At 42.6% G+C, this 21,091-nt stretch overlaps 1 protein-coding gene across 7 annotated transcripts in view; it reads left to right on the top strand.

Moving 5' to 3' along the window:
* The window catches only part of KIFAP3 (kinesin associated protein 3), a 160,123-nt gene that overhangs the window by 130,395 nt on the left and 8,637 nt on the right, over positions 1-21,091 (top strand). The window contains exons 20-21 of one of the 7 annotated variants that reach the window (XM_032806150.2): positions 9,000-9,017; positions 12,045-12,063. The exons of 5 other annotated variants lie outside the window; for them this stretch is intronic. In XM_032806150.2, the coding sequence (XP_032662041.1) occupies positions 9,000-9,017; positions 12,045-12,063 (37 nt within the window). Of the gene's footprint in view, positions 1-8,999; positions 9,018-12,044; positions 12,064-15,494; positions 15,611-21,091 lie in introns of those variants that run through there. One more of the 7 variants, XM_075067954.1, reaches the window with a different exon arrangement.

The following is a 21,091-nucleotide window of genomic DNA, read 5'->3' as shown; positions in this document are numbered from 1 at the left end:
AACTAAAGCCTCCTTTACCACATGAGAAAGAGGGATGATGCAGAGCTGTAAAATGGAATGGTAGATGGTCTTATACTGCAGTCATAAGACTGGGAGTCTGGAGGAGACGACACAGTGAATCTGTAGGCTCTGAGGCAAGTCACATATGTTCTCTGTGCCTTTTGTTTCTCTGTCTATAAAATAGGGCAGATGCTTACCTGCCTTGCAGGCGGGGTGTCAGTCTCTATGTATTAATGATCTTTAAAAAAATTGTCCTTGGATAGAATAAACTAAAGCTATATTAATTATATGACTTTACTATGGTGGTGTTTGTTTTTTACATTTCCATGTTACCTTTTTTGTTTCATTTAAACTTGATTAACAAGTGACACTTCTTTGCCCTTGAAATGCATTCAGCAGAGTGATATTCAACTTCTGCATTTGGATACTATTCAATTTGCAGTTCCCAAGGAGAACTGAATTAGGTTTTATTAGTAAATTGGGCCCATAACGTTGTAGCCAGGTTTTATTAGTTTATTACACATCAGCATTAGCAAATTGTAAATCCCACTCACATGAACAAGGAGAAGGCCTTAAAGAGAGGCCCAGGACCAGTGAAGTTTCTGGAGTAAAAGGTATTTATCCTGGAAAAATACTCTAGTGCTAATACTAAAGTCAAATACATATTTAACATATTCTAGTATAAGAGCGCTTGAGTGGGATCACAAGGCCGCACCAAGTTTGACACATTTTCATATTTCCTTAGGTCTGACTAGATATTGTAAATTTGTGACATTAACAGGTAGCCTGTTCCTAGAAGTACCAGCAAGGAACTTGGTCCATTGTTGGGATTCTGATTGTGTCTCATGAAAGGTTAATGGAAAGACTCCAGGTGATTTCAGTGGATATTGAATTGTACTCAGTGTGACAATTCAGGCTATCTTGGATTTATGAAAGGGATCTTTCAAATGTGGCATCTAGTGTGATCTTGTTATATTGTCAATGTGTAGTAGGCTTCTGATTTAGATTTTAGAGCCTGTCTATGAAGCTAAAGTTAGTCATTGATAGAAATTGGTAGTAGTGCCCTGATCATGTTATAACACAGTTTGATCTCACCTGTATCTATAGGATCAAACCATGTTATTACAATGTGGATGTTTTTACAGCCTTCTAAACACCAGAGGCCTGATCCTACAAGAATCTTTGCATGAGTCAGTGGGGCTCCCCAAGGGCACAGGGTTCTGACCATACAGAGCTCGTTGCAGGATCAGTCCCCAGTACTGACTCTAGTTTGGTGCTTCCAAACAAGGAAGAACCAGCTCAGTGGTGTCCTAATGCAGTGAAATTTCCTGTGTAGACAAGCACTTAGGAAAGTTCAGAAGGGGCCATTAGATAAATTTAGCCTGACCTCAAAAGCACAGGTGCCACCTTATTACACAGTAAGACGCAGTCCTTTCACCTAAGAGCTGATGCTCTAGAGAGAGGCAGTCAAAAGGTCGAAGGGGAAAGGGGCAAAGAGAAGTGAAGTAACTGATTCAAGGCTGTCTGGCGGGGCCTGGAATACAACCCAGGACTCCTGACACCTAGTTCAGTGCCCTATCTGCTGGACTGCACTGTATGACCCATAATTGTGCGGGGTCATATTGCAATTGTTTTATGTGTGTTTTTTTGTTTATTACTCTGAATAATTTGAGTAGCACTGTAATAAATGAAATAGCTTGGTCATGAATACTGTAATTTGTAATCTTTTCAGCGAGATGCCTGTTCCATTTGGGAAGAAACTTGGCATTGAACTTTTAATCCATTTCAGCTCTTAGATTAATAGATTGTTTGGGCCAGTTATGACTTGTGGTGGCTCTTAACTGTTTTCAGTTACTTTTTATTCTACTGTATTCCACCTGCATTAGGACTGACTTAACCAATAAGATTTAGTTGGCTGCTAATAATTTAAAAGAATATCAGAACACTGTAGCAGTAAGATCAAGTCCCTTGGAATGTCGTACAGCCCTCCCCAAATCTGGGTCTGTCTCTTTTGAAATGTAGCATTAATTAATTCCCACGTTCTGTCTGCTGCTCCTAGCCCTTCCAGATGTGCTGCAAGGAATAGACTGGCTCCTGGGTTACAAGCCATCTGGGTTCTGTAAACTGATTTGCGCTTACATTAAACAATAAGTGAACAGAATGTGGAAGAGTTATTAAAGCAAATGTATATTGCCTATAAATCTCCAAGTAAAATATTAAAATGTAGTAAATAAAACTGGAATGTGCAAATGAAGAGCTGCCTGTTTTAATGAGTTTAGCTCTGACCTTCATTTTCACCAAAAGAAAAGAATTCCTTAGTTTTATTTTTCTCCTTTTTTTAAAAAAAAAATCAAACTGCTTACAGAACTATCTGAGACAAAAACAAGGAAATATAATGTTCTAAACTTGACTGGTCCAAACCACTGGAGCTGCTGTGACAGCTCATAAAACTGAGAGTAGTTCTTAACTGGACTCTGTTTTACATTGCCAGAGTGAATTTTCCTAGCAGGAAGTAGCCAGAAGGTTTATTTAGCTTCCAGACTGTGGCTTTGATCTCTCTTTTCTGTCACTACTCAGGTTACATAGCCCTTTTTCACTGCAGTAAATCTGCAACAGTTAATGAGAATAAAATTTCCTCCTCCTCTCTGATCACATGCTGTTAAATGCCAAACCACAGCCAGCAGCATATTTGCAGAACTCAGCTGCACTGTACAAAAACAGTACAATCAGTTTAATCTTGTTGTCTTTGTAATTCATTTTATTGAGCTTTCCTTTTTTAAGTGACCTATTTTACCAAGACAAGTGGTTGCAAGGCTAGACCTGGAAGAAAAATTTAAAACTGTAATAAACTGAAGGGGGTTTTGGGTGTTATGTGGAAGCATGCTCGCAGGATTAAAAATTAAAATTTAGGCCTAAAAAGCCCAGCCTTTTTGTGCAATAAGTTAGTGGGATATTTCTTCAAGATTACAGCGCATGTTCAGCGCATGATATTCAAATTCACATATCAAATTAATTATATTTCAGTTTTTGACAGAATTTTATTGGTAGTAAAATTTTACTACCGGAGTTTGTTTTGCCAACCTTGAGGTATTCAAATGTGAGCCAGGCCCCCAAGATAGTGATATTAATTTTTAGATACTATGAGATTTTAAAATTAATAAATTCAGATTTATTTGTCTTCTGGGGTTCCTATTTTCAAGGCTTTCTGCACAACCATGAGAATGAGAATTTTTTTTATTTAAAGCTGAGATTCCTGCATAATAAAGATCCAGGGCCCTGGAGTCCAGAAATGCATGTGTGCATATCTCATCCTTGATACGTTCCCTTAAAAAACATTCAGAATATGGAGAACTTCTGGATGAGCAAAGATTGATGTCAATTATTCATTTAAACTACACTAAAATTTTGGATGACTTGGGTCAGACTTGGTTGGAGCCCACCCTGGTGTGTAGCCAGTAGGGTGACCAGATGTCCCGATGTTATAGGGACAGTCCCGATTTTGGGGTTTTTTTCTTATATAGGCTCCTATTACCCCCTACCCCGTCCCAGTTTTTCACGCTTGCTGTCTGGTCACCCTAGTAGCCAGTAGAATTTGGCCCCTGATCTGTATGATCAATAACATTCTCATAGTATTTGCTGCATGCTCCAAATACTGAATCCTACAAATCCCATTGTAATGGTTACACTGGTCTACAATTTTTGAGAGGTCGTCTGCTTCAGAGATAAAATGTGGTATTTATTATGTATTTTGATGTGCTGAATTCAAATATGACAATTAAAACAACTGATTGGCTACTGTTTCTAAGATATTTAAGTTTTTACATTTTATGTCTATGTATATTGTGTAGATAGTAGAGTTTTAATCATAAATTGTAAACCTAGGTCTTTTCATGTGTTTATGGTTGCTTTACATGATAATATTTCACCTGTCCTGTTTATGTAACACTTTAAAAATCAGCAAAAGGGTTATATAAATAAAATTTATTATGAAACAAAAGGCAAAAAACTATTATGTACATAGTTTAGTCCTATTCAGTGTCTACTTGGCGCTTCTTGGCTTGTCTCTTGTATTCATTAAATGGAGCATCTCTTGTCACTGTCCAGCAATAGTCTGCAAGCATTGATGGGCTCCATTTGCCCTGATAGCGTTTCTCCATTGTTGCAATGTCCTGGTGAAATCGCTCGCCGTGCTCGTCGCTCACTGCTCCGCAGTTCGGTGGAAAAAAATCTAGATGAGAGTGCAAAAAATGTATCTTTAGTGACATGTTGCAACCAAGGCTTTTGTATGCCTTGAGGAGGTTTTCCACCAACAACCTGTAGTTGTCTGCCTTGTTGTTTCCGAGAAAATTTATTGCCACTAACTGGAAGGCTTTCCATGCCGTCTTTTCCTTGCCACGCAGTGCATGGTCAAATGCATCATCTCGAAGAAGTTCACGAATCTGAGGACCAACAAAGACACCTTCCTTTATCTTAGCTTCACTTAACCTTGGAAATTTTCCACGGAGGTACTTGAAAGCTGCTTGTGTTTTGTCAATGGCCTTGACAAAGTTCTTCATCAGACCCAGCTTGATGTGTAAGGGTGGTAACAAAATCTTCCTTGATTCAACAAGTGGTGGATGCTGAACACTTTTCCTCCCAGGCTCCAATGACTGTCGGAGTGGCCAATCTTTCTTGATGTAGTGGGAATCTCTTGCACAACTATCCCATTTGCAGAGAAAACAGCAGTACTTTGTGTATCCAGTCTGCAGACCAAGCAAGAGAGCAACAACCTTCAAATCGCCACAAAGCTGCCACTGATGTTGGTCATAGTTTATGCACCTCAAAAGTTGTTTCATGTTGTCATAGGTTTCCTTCATATGGACTGCATGACCAACTGGAATTGATGGCAAAACATTGCCATTATGCAGCAAAACAGCTTTAAGACTCGTCTTCGATGAATCAATGAACAGTCTCCACTCATCTGGATCGTGAACGATGTTGAGGGCTGCCATCACACCATCGATGTTGTTGCAGGCTACAAGATCACCTTCCATGAAGAAGAATGGGACAAGATCCTTTTGACGGTCACGGAACATGGAAACCCTAACATCACCTGCCAGGAGATTCCACTGCTGTAGTCTGGAGCCCAACAGCTAGACTAGAGCCAATCAACAATTTTAAGCATCATTTTTGTTCTCAGTGACCCAGAATTAGTAAAGTTTGACTACATTTATTTCAGAAGCATTTTGGCTGTAGAGCAGTCTTACGTAAAGAAAGCAGTTTTTAAAGCTCTTCTTCACATGCAGTGTAAGTCAAAGTAAAACTGACTGTTTATTTCAGCATTTTTCTGGGCTTTCGATTGTCTTCCAGTCTTTTCATGCCATGTTTTGTCATGCTGTAGCAGGGCTCATGTGATATGAAAGACTAATCGTGATGTACTGGTTAGCTAGCAAGGAGCCCCTGGCACCAGGCTGCCAGCTCCTTGGTGCTGACAACTGGGGACAACACTGTTGTGTAGGGACATGATGGCATTATTCTCTAGGGAGCCATTTTCAAAACATACCTGGGGAGAATTGCTTTTTTCTCCACTCACTTTTCAGCATAGCTCTGATTTTGAGGCGTCAGCTGTGTCTGGTCCCTGGGAGTTGCAGTAAATGTATAAATGAGATGGGAGTTCAGAATACACCAACTGCACAACAGGAGTAGCTTCCTGACAGTGAAAATTGCATTCCCAGAACCTTTCCTACCAAGAGCACATCTTGCTCAGGGTATCTTGTGAATAATCCAGCACATGTGGTGAGAAGCATGTGGGAAATGGAAGAACTAGTCAAAAGTAAAACTTTGAATTTAAAAACTTGAGCCAGATTCCGTGTTCTACCCAATAGCATAGTTCCACTAATGTCCAGGGAGCTACACTTATTTATACCAGCTGAGGATCTCACCCTTTGTTTCCCTGAGGCTGCCATACTGAGTATAAAACCTCCATTAGTGGAGTCCATTGACATGGTCAAACCAGCTGTAATACTAGTTTAATATTTAATACTAGTTTAATATTCACCTATTTTCAGTATTGATATAAAATATTTTGGCCTATCCTTAGCCATTTTGGAGAACTCCTCCCTTGCTTCTCATGTTTTTTGTCCCACTCTTTTATTAGTTTTAGAAGTGGATACCTCTGCTTGGTGGGATGATGGCTCTCAGAGCCAACTGGAAGGGCAGCATTTTCTGTGGAGTGGAGCTCAGACTTGAAAGTCAGAGCTCTTGGATTCTGTTATAGCTTTGACTCAGTTTGTGACCTTTGTAGATCATTTAGCTTCTGAACCACTTTCCCAGTCTGTAAAATGGGTGTAATGCTCACACACAAGGGGGAAACTGAGGCTTGTGAAGTAATTTTTGTAAAATACTTTTGTAATCCTCAAATGAAAGTGGTTGTAGATTTGCCCAGGCATTATTGTGCTTGGTGCCAGATTACTCTGTGTATTTATCCAATATTTGTGAATACATTGGTTCTTTTGAATTTTGTTGACTGTTCTTTTGCATGGCAGTAAATTGTTGTTGTTTAGTCTTTCTGGTGTTTAAAAACATTACAGCAGAATCAGATTGGGGTTTCAAATCTACGCTGGGCTGATCTATTTTAGATACTTATGGTCTCTCCATTACTATAGTATCCGAGCACCTCACAGGCCTTGTCTACACTGGCAAGTTTCTGTGCAGTAAAGCAGTTTTCTGCGTTGTAACTCCTGAGGTGTACACACTCCAACCCACTTAGTGTGCAGAAACTGGACAGTTGCAGTGCTGTGTGTAAAAAAAACAAACAAACAAACAAACAAAAACCACACACCCTGATGAGAGGTGTAGAGCTTTCTGTGCCGGAGCTGCAGCACCACAGTGCTAATGTAGACACCATGGTAGATTACAGTGCTGCTATTGGTCTCCGGAAGGTGTCCCACAATGCCGGTTCTTGCCTCTCTGGTCATTGGTTTGAACTCTACTGCCCTGTCCTCAGGTGACCAGCTGTCATCTCCACCCCATACATTCCTTGGGAATTTTAAAAGTCCCCTTCCTGTTTGTTCGATGACACGTGCACTGGTCTCAGTGCATCTTTCCAGGTGGCCATGCCTGCTCCACACACTAAGTGAACCCAGGGCTGGTGCAAGGATGTTTCATGCCCTAGGTGAAACTTCCACCTTGCGCCCTCCCCCGTCCCCAAGCCCTCGCCCTGAGGCACCGCCCCCAGCAGCTTTCCCCCCCACCCTGAGGAGATCCCCCACGGCAGCTCCCCCCTTCGCCTGAGGCGCCCCCCTTGCGGCAGCTCCCCACCCTCTGCCCTGAGGCACCCCCCCCGCCCCAGCTCACCCCTGCTCTGCCTCCACCCCGAGCACGCCGCAGCTGCTTCACTTCTCCCACCTCCCAGGCAAGCGCTGCAAGCCTTAGAGGCGGGAGAAGTGAAGCAGCCAGGGTGTGCTCGGGGTGGAGGCAGGGCAGAAGTGAGCTGGGGTGGGGAGTTCCCCTGCATGCCGCTCCCCTTACTTGCTGCAGGCGGCCCTCCCCGCGCTCCCCTGCCCCAACTCCCTCCACCTAAATGCCAGCGGCGACTGGGGCGGCTGAAGATCCGGCCACCACGGTCGCTGCCGAAGAATATGCTGCCCCACAAATCCTAGTGCCTTAGGCGACCACCTGGGTCGCCTAAATCGTTGCACCGGCCCTGGGTGAACCCCCGCTTGGAGCAATGCCAAGTTGCTGACTTCATCAGCATTTGTGGAGAGGAGACTGTCCAGTCTCAGCTGTGCTCCAGGTGTAGGAATTATGATACCTACAGACAGACTTCATGATGCATCACAGAAAGGGCCATGACTGGGACACATTGCAGTGCAAGGTCACAGTGAAGGAGCTGCGGAATGCCTACCACAAGGCACGGGAGGCAAACCGCCACTCCAGTGCTGCACCCACGAACTGCTGGTTCTGCAAAGAGCTAGGCATGATAACTTGATGGCGACTCCACCTCCATTGTGAAGTCCTTTGTGGATACTTCATTGGCTCACGTGCCAGTCAAGAGTGGACTGAGCCAGGATGAGGAAATCTTGGACGAGGCTGTGGAGAGGGAGGGGGACTCAGAGGCAGAGGACGACTCGGAGGCCAGAGAGACATGCAGCCAGGAGCTCTTTTCTACCCTGGAGGAGGCTAGCCAGTCACAGCTGTCGGATCTTGGCGAAGCGCAAACAGGAGAGGAGGCCCCTGGTAAGCGGCTTTGATTTTGTGACTTGCTAAAGCAAGTTGTTGGGGCAGGAGGGTTGCAGAAAGTAGGTGTGTGTCTGTATGATGAACATACCACACGCCTAGTCTGAGCAGTGGAACAGGGTGTTGATTTACTCCCTCACTTCACACGAATCTAACTCAGAGATCTCCAGGAAACTCTCATGATGATACTGGGCAATCCGTTGCTGTAGGTTCTTTGGCAAAGCTGCTTTGTTTCTTGCCCCATTAAGGGAACTTTCCCACGCCACCCTGTCATCCCTGGGGGTGGGGGACCATTGCTGCACACAGGCGAGCTGCATAGCGGCCCTGGCGGAAGCCACAGTCTTGGAGAAGACCCTCCCTTGATTCCCTGCTCATCCTCAGCAGCGAGATACCTTCCATAATGAACACAGCCTGTGGAAAATGTGGAGACAGGAATGATTATAAGGCCCCTCCTACAGTGCTGACTCTCCCCAAGAGCCACGTGCCCAGTGTACAGCAAGGTCTGGGAACACTGATTTCCCCAGCCCCTGTGGCTACTCACCATTTTTGGGGTCTTGAGCTCATGTGTGGTTGCCTAGGGTCAGCCAGTTAGTGATAGGTATGTGAATAGTGGCTGTGTTTAAAATCCACTGAATCAGTGGTCTGTGTGTTGCAAACAATATTGCTTCTGTAAGATGTTGCATTTTGGCTTCACAGATATGACCTTGGGAGCCCAGCCTCCCTCTTTGTTATTGCCGGCTGAATGGCTGCACAGAATTCGAACGCAGCCATGAAGAATTAAGGACGACTTTCTGCTTGAGGTCATGATGCACTCCGCAGCCAAAAAACAGGAATTGAAGGAGTGGCAGGACAGCAAAAAGAGGAACCAAAAGGAGAACGCAGCATGCCAGAGCGAAGCCCCGGAGTGGCTCTTAAATGTTATGGAGCGCAAAGCGGACACATGTTTTTAATAAAAGAATTGTTTTGATTTGAAAGCCATCTTTATTCTATTAATTGAAAGCAAACAGAGCCCTTTAAAGCAACAGGTAATTTTCTTAAACCTTCATAGTGCATCATCTTCACCAATCACAATCACCTCCTAGCATTACAAGCACTGCACTCCCGATCGTAGCAACAAATATTAGTGGCTTTCAGCTTCAGATTGCTGCCTCTAGGTATCCCTGACGCTTATGGTCCCACGCTGCACCCCTCTAATAGCCCTGGTCTCTTCAAATTCAGCCTCAAGGCGCTGAGCCTCAGTGGTCCACCCCTGAGTGAAGCTTTCACCCTTCCTTTCACAAATATTGTGGAACATACAGCATACAACTATAAGCATAGCAATATTGTCATCGACCAGGTCCAACCTCCCATATAGGCAGTGCCAGTGGGCCTTTAAACAGCCGAAAGCACACAATAATCATTCTGCACTTTTCTCAACCTGTTGCTGAACCGCTCCTTGCTTCTGTCAAGGTGCCCCATGTATGGCTTCATAAGCCACAGTATTAAGGGGTAAGCAGAGTCTCCCAGGGTCACAGCAGGCATTTTGACTTCCTCTATGGTGATATTCTGGGCCGGGAAGAAAGTTCCTGCTCGCAGTTTCCTGAACAGGCCAGTGTTCCAAAAGATGTGTGCGTCATTCACTTTTCCAGACCAGCCCACAGTGATCCACAAGCGCCTGGAGAACCATAGAGAAATACCCCTGCTGATTAATGTGGCTAGGTGGTCTGCTGCCAGAATTGGAATAGCGACCAGTTGGTAGCAGTCTACAGTAGCCAGCTTCCACAGTGCAATCATCACGTGCCTTTCCAGAGGCAGAGCAGCTCTCATTCTCGTGTGCTTGTGCCGCAGGGCTGGAGTGATCTCATCACACAGTCCCATGAATGTGTCTTTCTTAATCAGAAAGTTCTGCAGCCACTGCTCGTCATCCCAGACGTGCTTCATGATGTGATCCCGCCTCTCAATGCTTGTTTCCTGAGTCCAAAAGCGGCATTCGATCGTGGTCAGCACCTCCGTGAATGCCGCAAGCAATCTCGTGTCGTAGCTACTAGCCATGTGGTGAGATCAACGTTGCACTCCTCTTGCCTTTGTAGTTTAAGGAATAACTCCACTGCCACTCAAGACATGTTAGTCAGCGATACTGGTCAACAGTGCGGGATCCATTCTTGCAGACCGAAGAGGCAGAGTGTGCAGTACGCAAACAATTAAAGATGGCGCCAAATGTAGACGGGAGCACAGGGATCTCTGGGATGTGAAGCAGTGCATCACAGGGCATTGGGATAGGACCCAGGATGCCCTGTGACCCCCTCTACCTTCCCGCAACTCTTAGCAGCAGCAGCAGCAGAGGAGGAGGTGCTCTGTAGGATAGGTGCCCATACTACACCGCTCTGAATACCGCTGCAAGTGTGAACACGTTAGTGCGCCGGCACCTGACAGTGTGAACACACAACAAGGATTTCCCTTCAGCGCTCTCTGAGCAGCACTGTAACTTTACCAGTGTAGCCATACCCACAGTCTTCAATATATTTATCCTGATAGCACCCCTGCGTGGTAGGGAAAGTGCTGTTCTCTCCATTGTGCAGATGGTGGCATGTAGGCACAGAGAGTCTAATGACTTGCCCAAGGTCACTTGGAATCAGTATCAGAGCAGGGAATTGATACTGGGTCTCCCAAGTCCCAGGCTACCCCCTCACCGCTGAACCATCTTCCATCACTCAGCAGAGATAATAGGCTATGCTACTTTTCAACAAGACATACTGGGTTCTGAATTTTTAATTCAGAGCTTTTGTTTTAAGACCATTCAGTTGTGAAACATTTAAGAATCACTTCTCAGCAGTGAGCTCTAGAGCTCTTTTCCCCTGGATACGTAGCTGGACTTGGATGTCGCAGACAAGTGGCTCATTTTTCCACAGTGCTCAGATTTTGCTTTTGGCCTATAATTAAATGGCTGGAACAAGAGAATTTTGTTAAGATGCTCTTGGACTTTTTGCCAAATGGTGTCTGGAAACGCCATTTAATCCAGTGTTGTGAGAGCCGGACATATGGGCTCCTTGGGGTTAATCTGTTTTAATGAGTGACAGGAATAGGTTTGATAGGTTTCTCTGATGCGCCTCCTCCTTTCAAAGGTTAGTCAGCCAAATCTAATGGTCTCATACCTCCCACTCTACTCTGCTGAAGTCAGTTGTTTTGCTTAGGGCATAAAGTCAGCCCTGTATTAGGTGAATACATGAAACTTAAGTCTGTGCTTTCTAAAGTGTGCCCAAGTGTGGAAGGGATTCTGTCACACGCTAAATAGCTTGGTGAGGTATTAGTTATGGGTTCTGTCTGGTTGCTTTACACAGCATCTTTCTCTTTTGGCTGATTTAACAATTCGGGCTGACGACATTAACCATATTTAAAGAGAGTTCATACTAAGTGCTGGGTCTGCTCTTCAAAGCCACATGATCAGGATTTTTAGTCTGTTGATTCTGCCTAGTTATAAACCCTTCCCTCAATACCTTCCACCCTGAGTATGCACCTAAAAAGGGGCCCACAAAAAGCTGCCGAATATTCAATGCAATTCGCCCTTCTCTGAGAAAATAAATTAACATAGTGGAATAAAATCTTTCTGGCTGGTGACAGTTCTTTATTAGAGTGATTTCCTACTGTCAGTCTGTGGATTTTTTTTTTTTTTCAGCAGGCAACACAATGTAACGTTTCAGTAATTAAAATGGCTCTTACAGGGCCATTGTGACTAGCATGGTGTCATTCATGGGCTTGTTACGTTCCCACAGGCACAGGTCTGCACTCTTTTCACTGACAGCACAGGCATGATCTAATTAGGATTTGTTGTAGCTTGTCTTTGAGAAAAGGGGGAGAATAACAGGTAATGCTGCAGAGTTTTGTGTGAATCTCTGTGCCTTTCAATCAGGGTTGCAGTACCACAAGAGAGCTAATTAAACATTTCTATTTAATGGCCTGATCATTCACTTCCTCCAGTTGAGACTTCTCAACCATGCTCTGGCAGCTTGACCAAAGAAGTCCAGCAGCTCACTGATGCTTTCAGAGCTGACAGGTTTCAGAGTAGCAGCTGTGTTAGTCTGTATCCGCAAAAAGAACATGAGTACTTGTGGCACCTTAGAGACTAACAAACTTATTTGAGCATAAGCTTTCCTGGGCTACAGCCCACTTCATCAGATGCATAGAATGGCACATATAGTAAGAAATATATATACATACAGAGAACATGAAAAGGTGGAAGTAGCCAAACCAACTGTAAGAGGCTAATTAATTAAAATGAGGTATTATCAACAGGAGGAAAAAAACCGTTTGTAGTGATAATCAAGGTGGCCCATTTTAGACAGTTGACAGGAAGGTGTGAGGATACTTAACATGGGGAAATAGATTCAAATTCATGTTCTCTGTATGTATATATATTTCTTACTATATGTTCCATTCTGTGCATCTGATGAAGTGGGCTAAAGCCCACGAAAGCTTACACTCAAATAAATGTTAGTCTCTAAGGTGCTACAAGTACTTCTGTTCTTTTTTCAGAACTGAGTGCATTTTCACACAATCAACACATGCATGGACACATTGCTATGACTGCTAACGTATGTCAGTTACATTACTGGTCTCTTTGGTCCACTGTATTGTGTCCAGAAGGAGTTTTGATCTGGAAAATGGATGAACCAATCTATGATTAGCTAAACTCCAGGCTATCTGCTCCATCTTGTAACATTGGAGCAGTAATATCAATTGAAGTTTTGGTCACTTGTCTGAGGTGGCAGCAACAGGGGTGTCTCATACCCCTGACTTCAATGGGTAACACCAAAGTAGGGTGTGTGCAGAGGCTCTGATCTCCACCACCACCATGGAACAGGTATTGTACTCTGGAGACTTGGAGAGTTACAACTTGTGGAGTCCCCAAGAGTGTACCAGAGAGGGGGTTTCTCACCAGCAATTGGACAGGGTTGTGGCGTTTGGAATGTGTGTACGCCGAGGACCCACAATATTTGAGTGGGGTCCTCCAGACTCCTAGCTTACTGCTCCTTCAGGACCCCTGCTGCCACTGGTTAGCTGCCACCTCAGTATGCTGCCTCTGAGGGAGGAGATAGGGGGCTGGTTAGTGTCATGTCATTGAAATCATCGGTGTTATAACAGCATAAAAGTGGTGAGTCAGGCCCAGGTTGAGCATTGATGGAAAATCTGTAATAGACTTAATTCACTTCAATGGGGAACACTGCAAGTCTGGGGACAAAGTGGGAGTACAAGATGGGACTCTGCCCTGCCCCCAAAGTGAGTAGAATCTGAGCCACACACATTTACATGGCGGACCTCCGTGAAATCTGGTGGCAGGGGAGGAGGGTAATGCTGCTTGAGTTTCTCTTCTACCTCCCTCACTACAGCCCTCTGTCCTACCCATTCATGCAGAAAAGTAGGAGAGATGATGTGGCTCCTTATTATAGGTGGGGCTGATAGGCAGCCTATTCTTATGGTTGCTTGTCATTTCCCATTATAAGACCCTGTCTTCAGTGGCTTATAACTTTGCCAGAATTTGTCTTTGGGCTGAAATTTTCCATGCTAGGTGTCTGCCTCAGGCTGAATTTTTTTTTTTTGAAAACTTCAGACAAAATGATTTAGTCATTTCTGAGAACAAGACTAAATAAAAATGTTGTTTTGCCCATGTTAAAATACGTTCTGGTGACCTTTTCTTAAAGAGCTCTAGCACCACCATGCTTTGGAGCAGGGATTTCAAATTGGCAGTGTGGGGAGGCCTTTGTGCAAGGGATATGCATTTTATTGTCCCTGTGAAAACCCATTCTAATCTGGCCAAGTTATAAACCTTTGAAAAATTACAAATGGTAATTGCAGTTCACACAAATTCAGTGTAGAGACTGGGACAGATTTTAACAGCTAAATTACCTGAAGAGTCTGTTCACACTGAGCATAGAATCATAGGACTGGAAGGGGCTTCGAGATGTCATCTAGTCCAGTCACCTGCATTCGTGGCAGGACTAAGTATTATCCAGGCCATCCTTGATAGGTGTTTATCTAACCCGCTCTTTAAAATCTCCAGTGATGGAGATTCCACCATCTTCCTAGACCATTTATTCCAGTGCTTAACCACCCTGACAGGAAGTTTTCCTAATGTTCAACCTGAACCTCCCTTGCTGCAATTTAACCCCGTTGCTGCTTATCCTATTCTCAGAGGTTGAAGAGAACAGTTTGTCCTCCTTCTTCTTGTAACAGCCTTTTATATACTTGAAAACTGTTATCATGTCCCCTCTCAGTCTTCTCCAAACTAAACACACCCAATTTTTTTCAATCTTCCCTCTTAGGTCATGTTTACTCTACCTTTAATCATTTTTGTTGCTCTTCTCTGGATTTTCTCCAATTTGTCCACATCTTTCCTGAAATGTGGTGCCCAGAACTGGACACAATACTCCAGTTGAGGCCTAATCAGCATTGAATAGATAATTACTTATGTCTTGCTTGCAGCACTCCTGCTAATAAATCCCAGAATGATGTTTGCTTTTTTTTACAACAGTGTACATTGTTGACTCATGTTTAGTTTGTGATCCACTGTAATGGCCAGATCCGTTTATGTAGTACTCCTTCCTAGGCAGTCATATCCTATTTTGTATGCATGCAACTGATTGTTCCTTGTGAAGTGGAGTACTTTGCATTTCTTCTTACTGAATTTCATCCTATTTACTTCAGACCAGTTCTCCAGTTTGACCAGATCATTTTGAATTTTAATCCTATCCTCCAAAATACTTGCAACCCCTCCCACCTTGGTATTGCCCACAAACTTTAAAAGTGTACTCTATGCCATTATCTAAATCATTGATAAAGATACTGAACAGAACCAAACCCAGAACTGATCCCTGTGAGACCCCACTTGATATGCCCTTCCAGCTTGACCGTGAATCACTGATAAGTACTCTCTGGGAATGGTTTTCCAACTAGTTATGCACCCACCTATTTCCCTAGTTTGTGTATGAGAAGATCATATGAGACAGTATCAGAAGCCTTACTAAACTCAAGATACATCTACCGCTTCCCTCCTATCCACAAGGCTTGGTAGCTGGTCAAAGAAAGCTATTAGGTTGGTTTAACATGAATTGTTTTTGACAAATCCATGCTGACTGTTACTTATCACCTTATTATCATCTAGGGGTTCACAAATTTTGATTGCTTAATTATTTGTTCCATTATCTTTCCGGGTACTGAAGTTAAGTTACTGACTGGACTGTAATTCCCCGGGTTTTCCTTATTTCCCTTTTTTATAAATTGGCACTATATTTGCCCTCTTCTAGTCTTCTGGAATCTCTCCCGTCTTCCATGACTTTTTGAAGATAATCGTTAATGATTCAAATCTCTTCAGTCAGCTCCTTGAGTATTCTAGGATATATTTCATCAGGCCCTGGTGACTTGAAGATCTCTAAATTGACTAAGTAATTTTTAACTTTTTTCCCTATTTTATCCTCTGATCCAACCTTATTTTCGCTGTCTTTCACTGTTAGATGTCCAATTGCTACTAACTTTTTGCTGAAACTGAAACAAAAGAGTAATTTAGCACTTCTGCCATTTCCACATTTTCTGTTGTTCCCCTCATGGAATAATGGAGCTACCCTGTCCTTGATCTTCCTCTTGCTTCTAATGTATTCATAAAATGTTTTCTTGTTGCCCTTTGCGTCTAGCAAGTTTAATCTCGTTTTGTGCCTTGGCCTTTCTAATTTTGTCCCTGCATATTTGTGTTGTTTGTTCATATTCATCTTTTGTAATTAGGGCTGTTGATTAATTGCAGTTAACTGATGTGATTAACTCAAAAAAAAAATCGTGATTAAAAAAATTAATCACGGTTTTAATCACACTGTTAAACAATAAATACCAATTGAAATTGATTAAATATTTTTGGATGTTTTTCTACATTTTCAAATATATTGATTTCAGTTACAACACAGAACACAAAGTATACGCTGCTCACTTTATTTTTTATTACAAATATTTGCACTGTGTAAATAATGAAAGAAATATTATTTTTCAGTTCACCTCTTACAAGTACTGTATCTCTTTATCATGAAAATGAAACTAACAAATGTAGAATTGTTTTGTTACATAATTGCACTCAAAAACAAAGCCATGCAAAACTTTAGAGCCTACAAGTCCACTCGGTCCTACTTCTCGTTCAGCCAATCGCTAAGACAAACAAGTTCATTTACATTTGCAAGAGATAATGCTGCCCACTTCTTACTTACGATGTCATTAGAAAGTAAGAACAGGTGTTCACATGGGACTTTTGTAGGCGGCACTGCAAGTTATTTACATGCCAGATATACATGCTGTACATTCGTGTACCCCTTCATGCTTCAGCCACCATTCCAGAGAACATGTTGATGACACCTGTTAAAAAAAAAAAAAGCGTTAATTAATTTGTGACTTCACTCCTTCGGGGAGAATTGTATGTTTCCGGCTCTGTTTTACTCACATTCTGCCATATATTTCATGTTATAGTAGTCTCGGATGATAACTCAGCACATGTTCATTTTAAGAATACTTTTGCTGCAGATTTGACAAAACGCGAAGAAGGTACCAGTGTGAGATTTCTAAAGGTAGCTATAGCACTCGATTTGAGGTTTGGAAGGCATTGCAGATTCTTAAAATCTGAGAGGGTTGAGGTGTGGTGCATGCTTTCAGGAGTCTTAAAAGAGCAACACTCTGATGCAGAAACTACAGAACCTGAACCATCAAAAAAAGAAAATCAGCCTTTTGCTGGTGACATCTGACTCAGATGATGAAAATGAACATGCGTCGGTCTACACTGCTTTTGATTTTTATCAAGCAGAAGCTATCAGCAGGCATGCATGTTCTCTGGAATGGTGGATGAAGCATGAAGGTACATAAGAATCTTTAGTGCATATGGCACATAAATATCTTGTGATGCCAGCTGCAACAGTGCCATGCGAATGTCTGTTCTCACTTTCAGGTGACGTGAACAAGAAGTGGGCAGCATTATCTCCTGCAAATGTAAATAAACTTGTTTGTCTGAGTGATTGGCTGAGCAAGAAATAGGACAGAATGGACTTGTAGGCTCTAAAGTTTTACATTGTTTTATTTTTGAATGCAGTTATTTTTGTACCTAATTCCACATTTGTAAGTTCTACTTTCATGATCAAGATTGCACTGCAGTACTTGTATTAAGTGAATTGAAAAATGCTATTTTTTGGTTTTTACATTGCAAATATTTGTAACAAAAAAAAATATAAAGTGAGCACTGTACACTGTGTATTCTGTGCTATAATTGAAATCTCTATATTTGAAAATGTAGAAACCATCCAAAAATATTTAAGTAAACGATATTCTGTTGTTTAAAGTGCGATTAATGGCAATTAATTTTTTTAATTGCTTGACAGCCTTATGTGTAATTTGACCTAGTTTCCACTTTTTGCATGCTCCAGCCTAGAGCTGAACAGGACTTTCCATGCAATTGCAGCTCTGGGCTACTGCAGGCCATTCCAGGTGCAGGTCAAGGCACCTGAACCACAAGCAAGGAGGCTGTGATGCCACATGATGGAATTTGTATTTTCAATTTTTTTTTTAAATTGAATAGTAAATAATACATAGGGGAAAAGCAGCCACCCACCAGCCTACATTAAAGTTGCAAAATCAAGCACTCAGAAATTAGTACATGCTGGAATTAAGGTCTCTGCAACCTTATTTGAGACTTCTTGTGCATATGCTTTATGTACAGTCTTTATTACATGATCACGTACTACTTTTTCCTTCAGGGGCCCTGGTTCACTCAGGAGAAATCAAAGCTGTGTAGTTAAGGAGGCTGTCTATAGGACCCCTGCCTCATTTGTTGTAGAAGTTGGAAAGTTTATAGTGAATGAGGCAGGAGACTGCAGAAAAAGAATGGATGGTTTCATGGTTAAAGCAGTTGAACAGTACTCTAGAACATTAGATTCCATCCCTGCCTCTGACAGAGTTCCTGTGTGATGCAGGGCTAGTCACTTACACCAGACTTTGGCCACCTGACTTGAGACCCTTATTCTGATTTACAAAAGTGCTGAGCACTCACAGCTACAGCTTAAGTTGGCCATCTCTAGACTTATCAGGCATCGATGCTGCTGCGATCAATGCAGTCGTGGTCAATTTAGTGGGTCTAGTGATTAATTAGAGACTATATCATAAAGCATATGCACAAGGAAGCACAGAAAACCTGAATTCTGGCATTTCCTAATTTTTGAGTGCTTGACTTTGCAATTATTTAATATAATTATTTGTGTAATTAATATTTAATATTAGTATGCAGATATGCATGGTACTTTATGTACCAATAATTGCACAGTTCCTGCCCCAAAGCTTCCATCCAAGCTGAGTTTGAGAGAGACAAAGTATGGGAAAGGTAAACAGAAGGGGAAGAAGGAAGGTGGGGCCGTGAAATACAGAATTTAAAATATTTGTAATTTATCATGCAATGATCATACCATTACAGGTCATGACTATAGTTGCAGGATATGTTGTTATATATAAAAACCTCTACCTCCCAGTCTCCCAGGATTTGCTGTCATAAGCTGAAGTGGAGAACAAATTAGTGGACAATTAAGGAGAAACAGAGAAGTAGCTGCATCAGACTATTATATAGTGGGTCTGTGGAACCTTTTGTCTTTTTGGTTACCAGAGTCCAAGCAACCATGAGTAGCTACCATCTGAACGCTAAGTGACCTGTGTGACATTAGCACAGTGGCCTTGATCCATTACTTAGTGGACAGGAGTCCATCACAAAATGATCATCCTAGCTGGAACTTGATTGGTAGTCTCAGCAGAAGGTCCAGGGAACTAATGGCCTCTGGCTACTGAATGATCCTCTCAATTCTACAGGTGGTCATTTTGTGGTGAGGTAGGGGGAAGAAGCACACTGAGAAGCTTGTAGTGTCTTACCTGCAGATAAAGGCTCTTGGACTTTCAATCTAGTACCTTTCATCAGCACTTAAAAATGAGAGCTACCAAGAGAGGAGAGAAAATACAGACTTAAACACTATCAAGACCTGTCTCTTGTTGGCACTCAAGTATGATACAATTTAGATGCAGTTCATTATTTATGTATTATTATGCTGGGCTTATGTCTCAAAGTTATGGTGAGTGGTGTTTCATTTTCATGGCTTGGGTGCCCCATGAGGGAAAAATAGTCTTTTACCATATATTGAACATAATTCATCCTCTGTGTTATACACAGGAACCTGATACAGTTTATGCATTCCAAAGTTTTATGGCATAGGATTTTACAGCAGGATGGCTAGAACTGTAACAGTACTATATGTTATCAACAATACTGTCACTGACTAATAGAGTCTCTTTCAGAAGTGAAGTGATAGGACTCTGAGGATAAGATTATTGCGAATACCAGTTGCATGGCTGGGGGTGTGGGGAGAGAACCTTGCACATTTTAAACTGTATTCTTAAAATATTCATCATAATAAGGCATGCAAGTGATTCTTAAAGAAGAAGCTCTATGTCTGTGGGCAGCACTGAGGCCAAGTTTTCAAAGGATCCTGCACACCTAAAAACATTGGCCTAATCCTCATTCCATTGACATCGATGTAAGTTTTGCCAGATCAGTTATAATTCAGTGGGAGCAAGATCGGAGCCCATGTGTGTACATATGTATTGCATAGTTATGCATGCAAATAAACTTCAGTTGAGCAAAGCACCTAAGCACATGAGTAGCTTTAAGCATGTGAGTAGTCCTACAGAAGTCCGTGGACCTATTCATGAATGAAAAGGTCTGCACATACGTAAGTGCTTTGCTGGATCAAGGCCCCACCTTGAGTGTATGGATAAACATTTGCATTTGTACTGAATGGAGACCTTTTTAAAATGTGTTCCCGTTCACTAGTTTAATGCCTCTTAAAATTATAAGTGGGTCTTGCATCAATCTGGTTCATGCAAGATATGTAGGTAATGGGGGTTGGCCGGTCTTCAGAGCAGGACTAGGATTTGAAGACACCTGGCTTCTAATCCTGGCTCTGACACTTACACTGTATGTGACTGTGACCTCCTGTTTTCAGTGGCCAATTATTTTTTGTCCCTGCATTTTTGGGTGCCAAACATGAAACAGAGGCCAAAAAAATCTTACTTAAATCCATTTTCAAGTTTTGAAATACAATTTCCCCACCTGCTGTGGGGTCATGTATCAGCAGTCACCAGAACACCTATGTCCATCTCCACTTCATCAGGACGTTGCAACCTCTTCTTTCAGATGTGGACCTGGTTTCCCTCATCCATGCCTGTGTCACCTCATAGTTTGATTATTGCAGTGCACTCTGCATGGGGCTATACGGTATCTTTAAATACAGTATGAGGCTGAAGCTGGTGTATAGTGAGGCTGCCTGCCTCCTCAGCAGTATTTCCTGCAGGGAGCATACAATGCCGGTGCTCTGGGTTCTGGTCTGGCTACCTGTGGATTTCCAGATAGATTTCAGAGTGTTACTTTTGACCCATAAAGTCCCAAATGACCTAGGAGCTGCCTTTCTGAAGGCTTGCCTACACTTGAGGAACTAGCACCCATATTACAGCAACTGTCAGCACCAGTGCTCAGTAAGGGGCTGAGGGGTCTTTACCACCGTCATGAAAATCTACAGCGAGCAGCTGTGCACTATTGCTGGCCATTTTTGTAATATGGGAGCTAATTTTCCTAATGTGGAAGAACCTAGAGAGCCCTGTTCTTTGCCTGCACCACAGAGTTACAGCTAGTGCGGGCCCCTGAACTGGAATACTATCAGAGCGCTGACACAGGGTGTTCCCCCTTCATCCCCTGCTCTGAAGCAGGTCTTGCAGGTCTACTACAAAGCCGGTCTGTTCTCTGAGGCTTTGGGCAAGGGATGGGTACAACGAGAGCAGGTATATGTGG

This window comes from Chelonoidis abingdonii, chromosome 7 (assembly GCF_003597395.2).
Source record: "Chelonoidis abingdonii isolate Lonesome George chromosome 7, CheloAbing_2.0, whole genome shotgun sequence".
Classification (NCBI taxonomy): Eukaryota; Metazoa; Chordata; order Testudines; family Testudinidae; genus Chelonoidis; species Chelonoidis abingdonii.
Note: the sequence above shows the minus strand (reverse complement) of the source record. Positions and strands in the feature narration are given on the sequence as shown.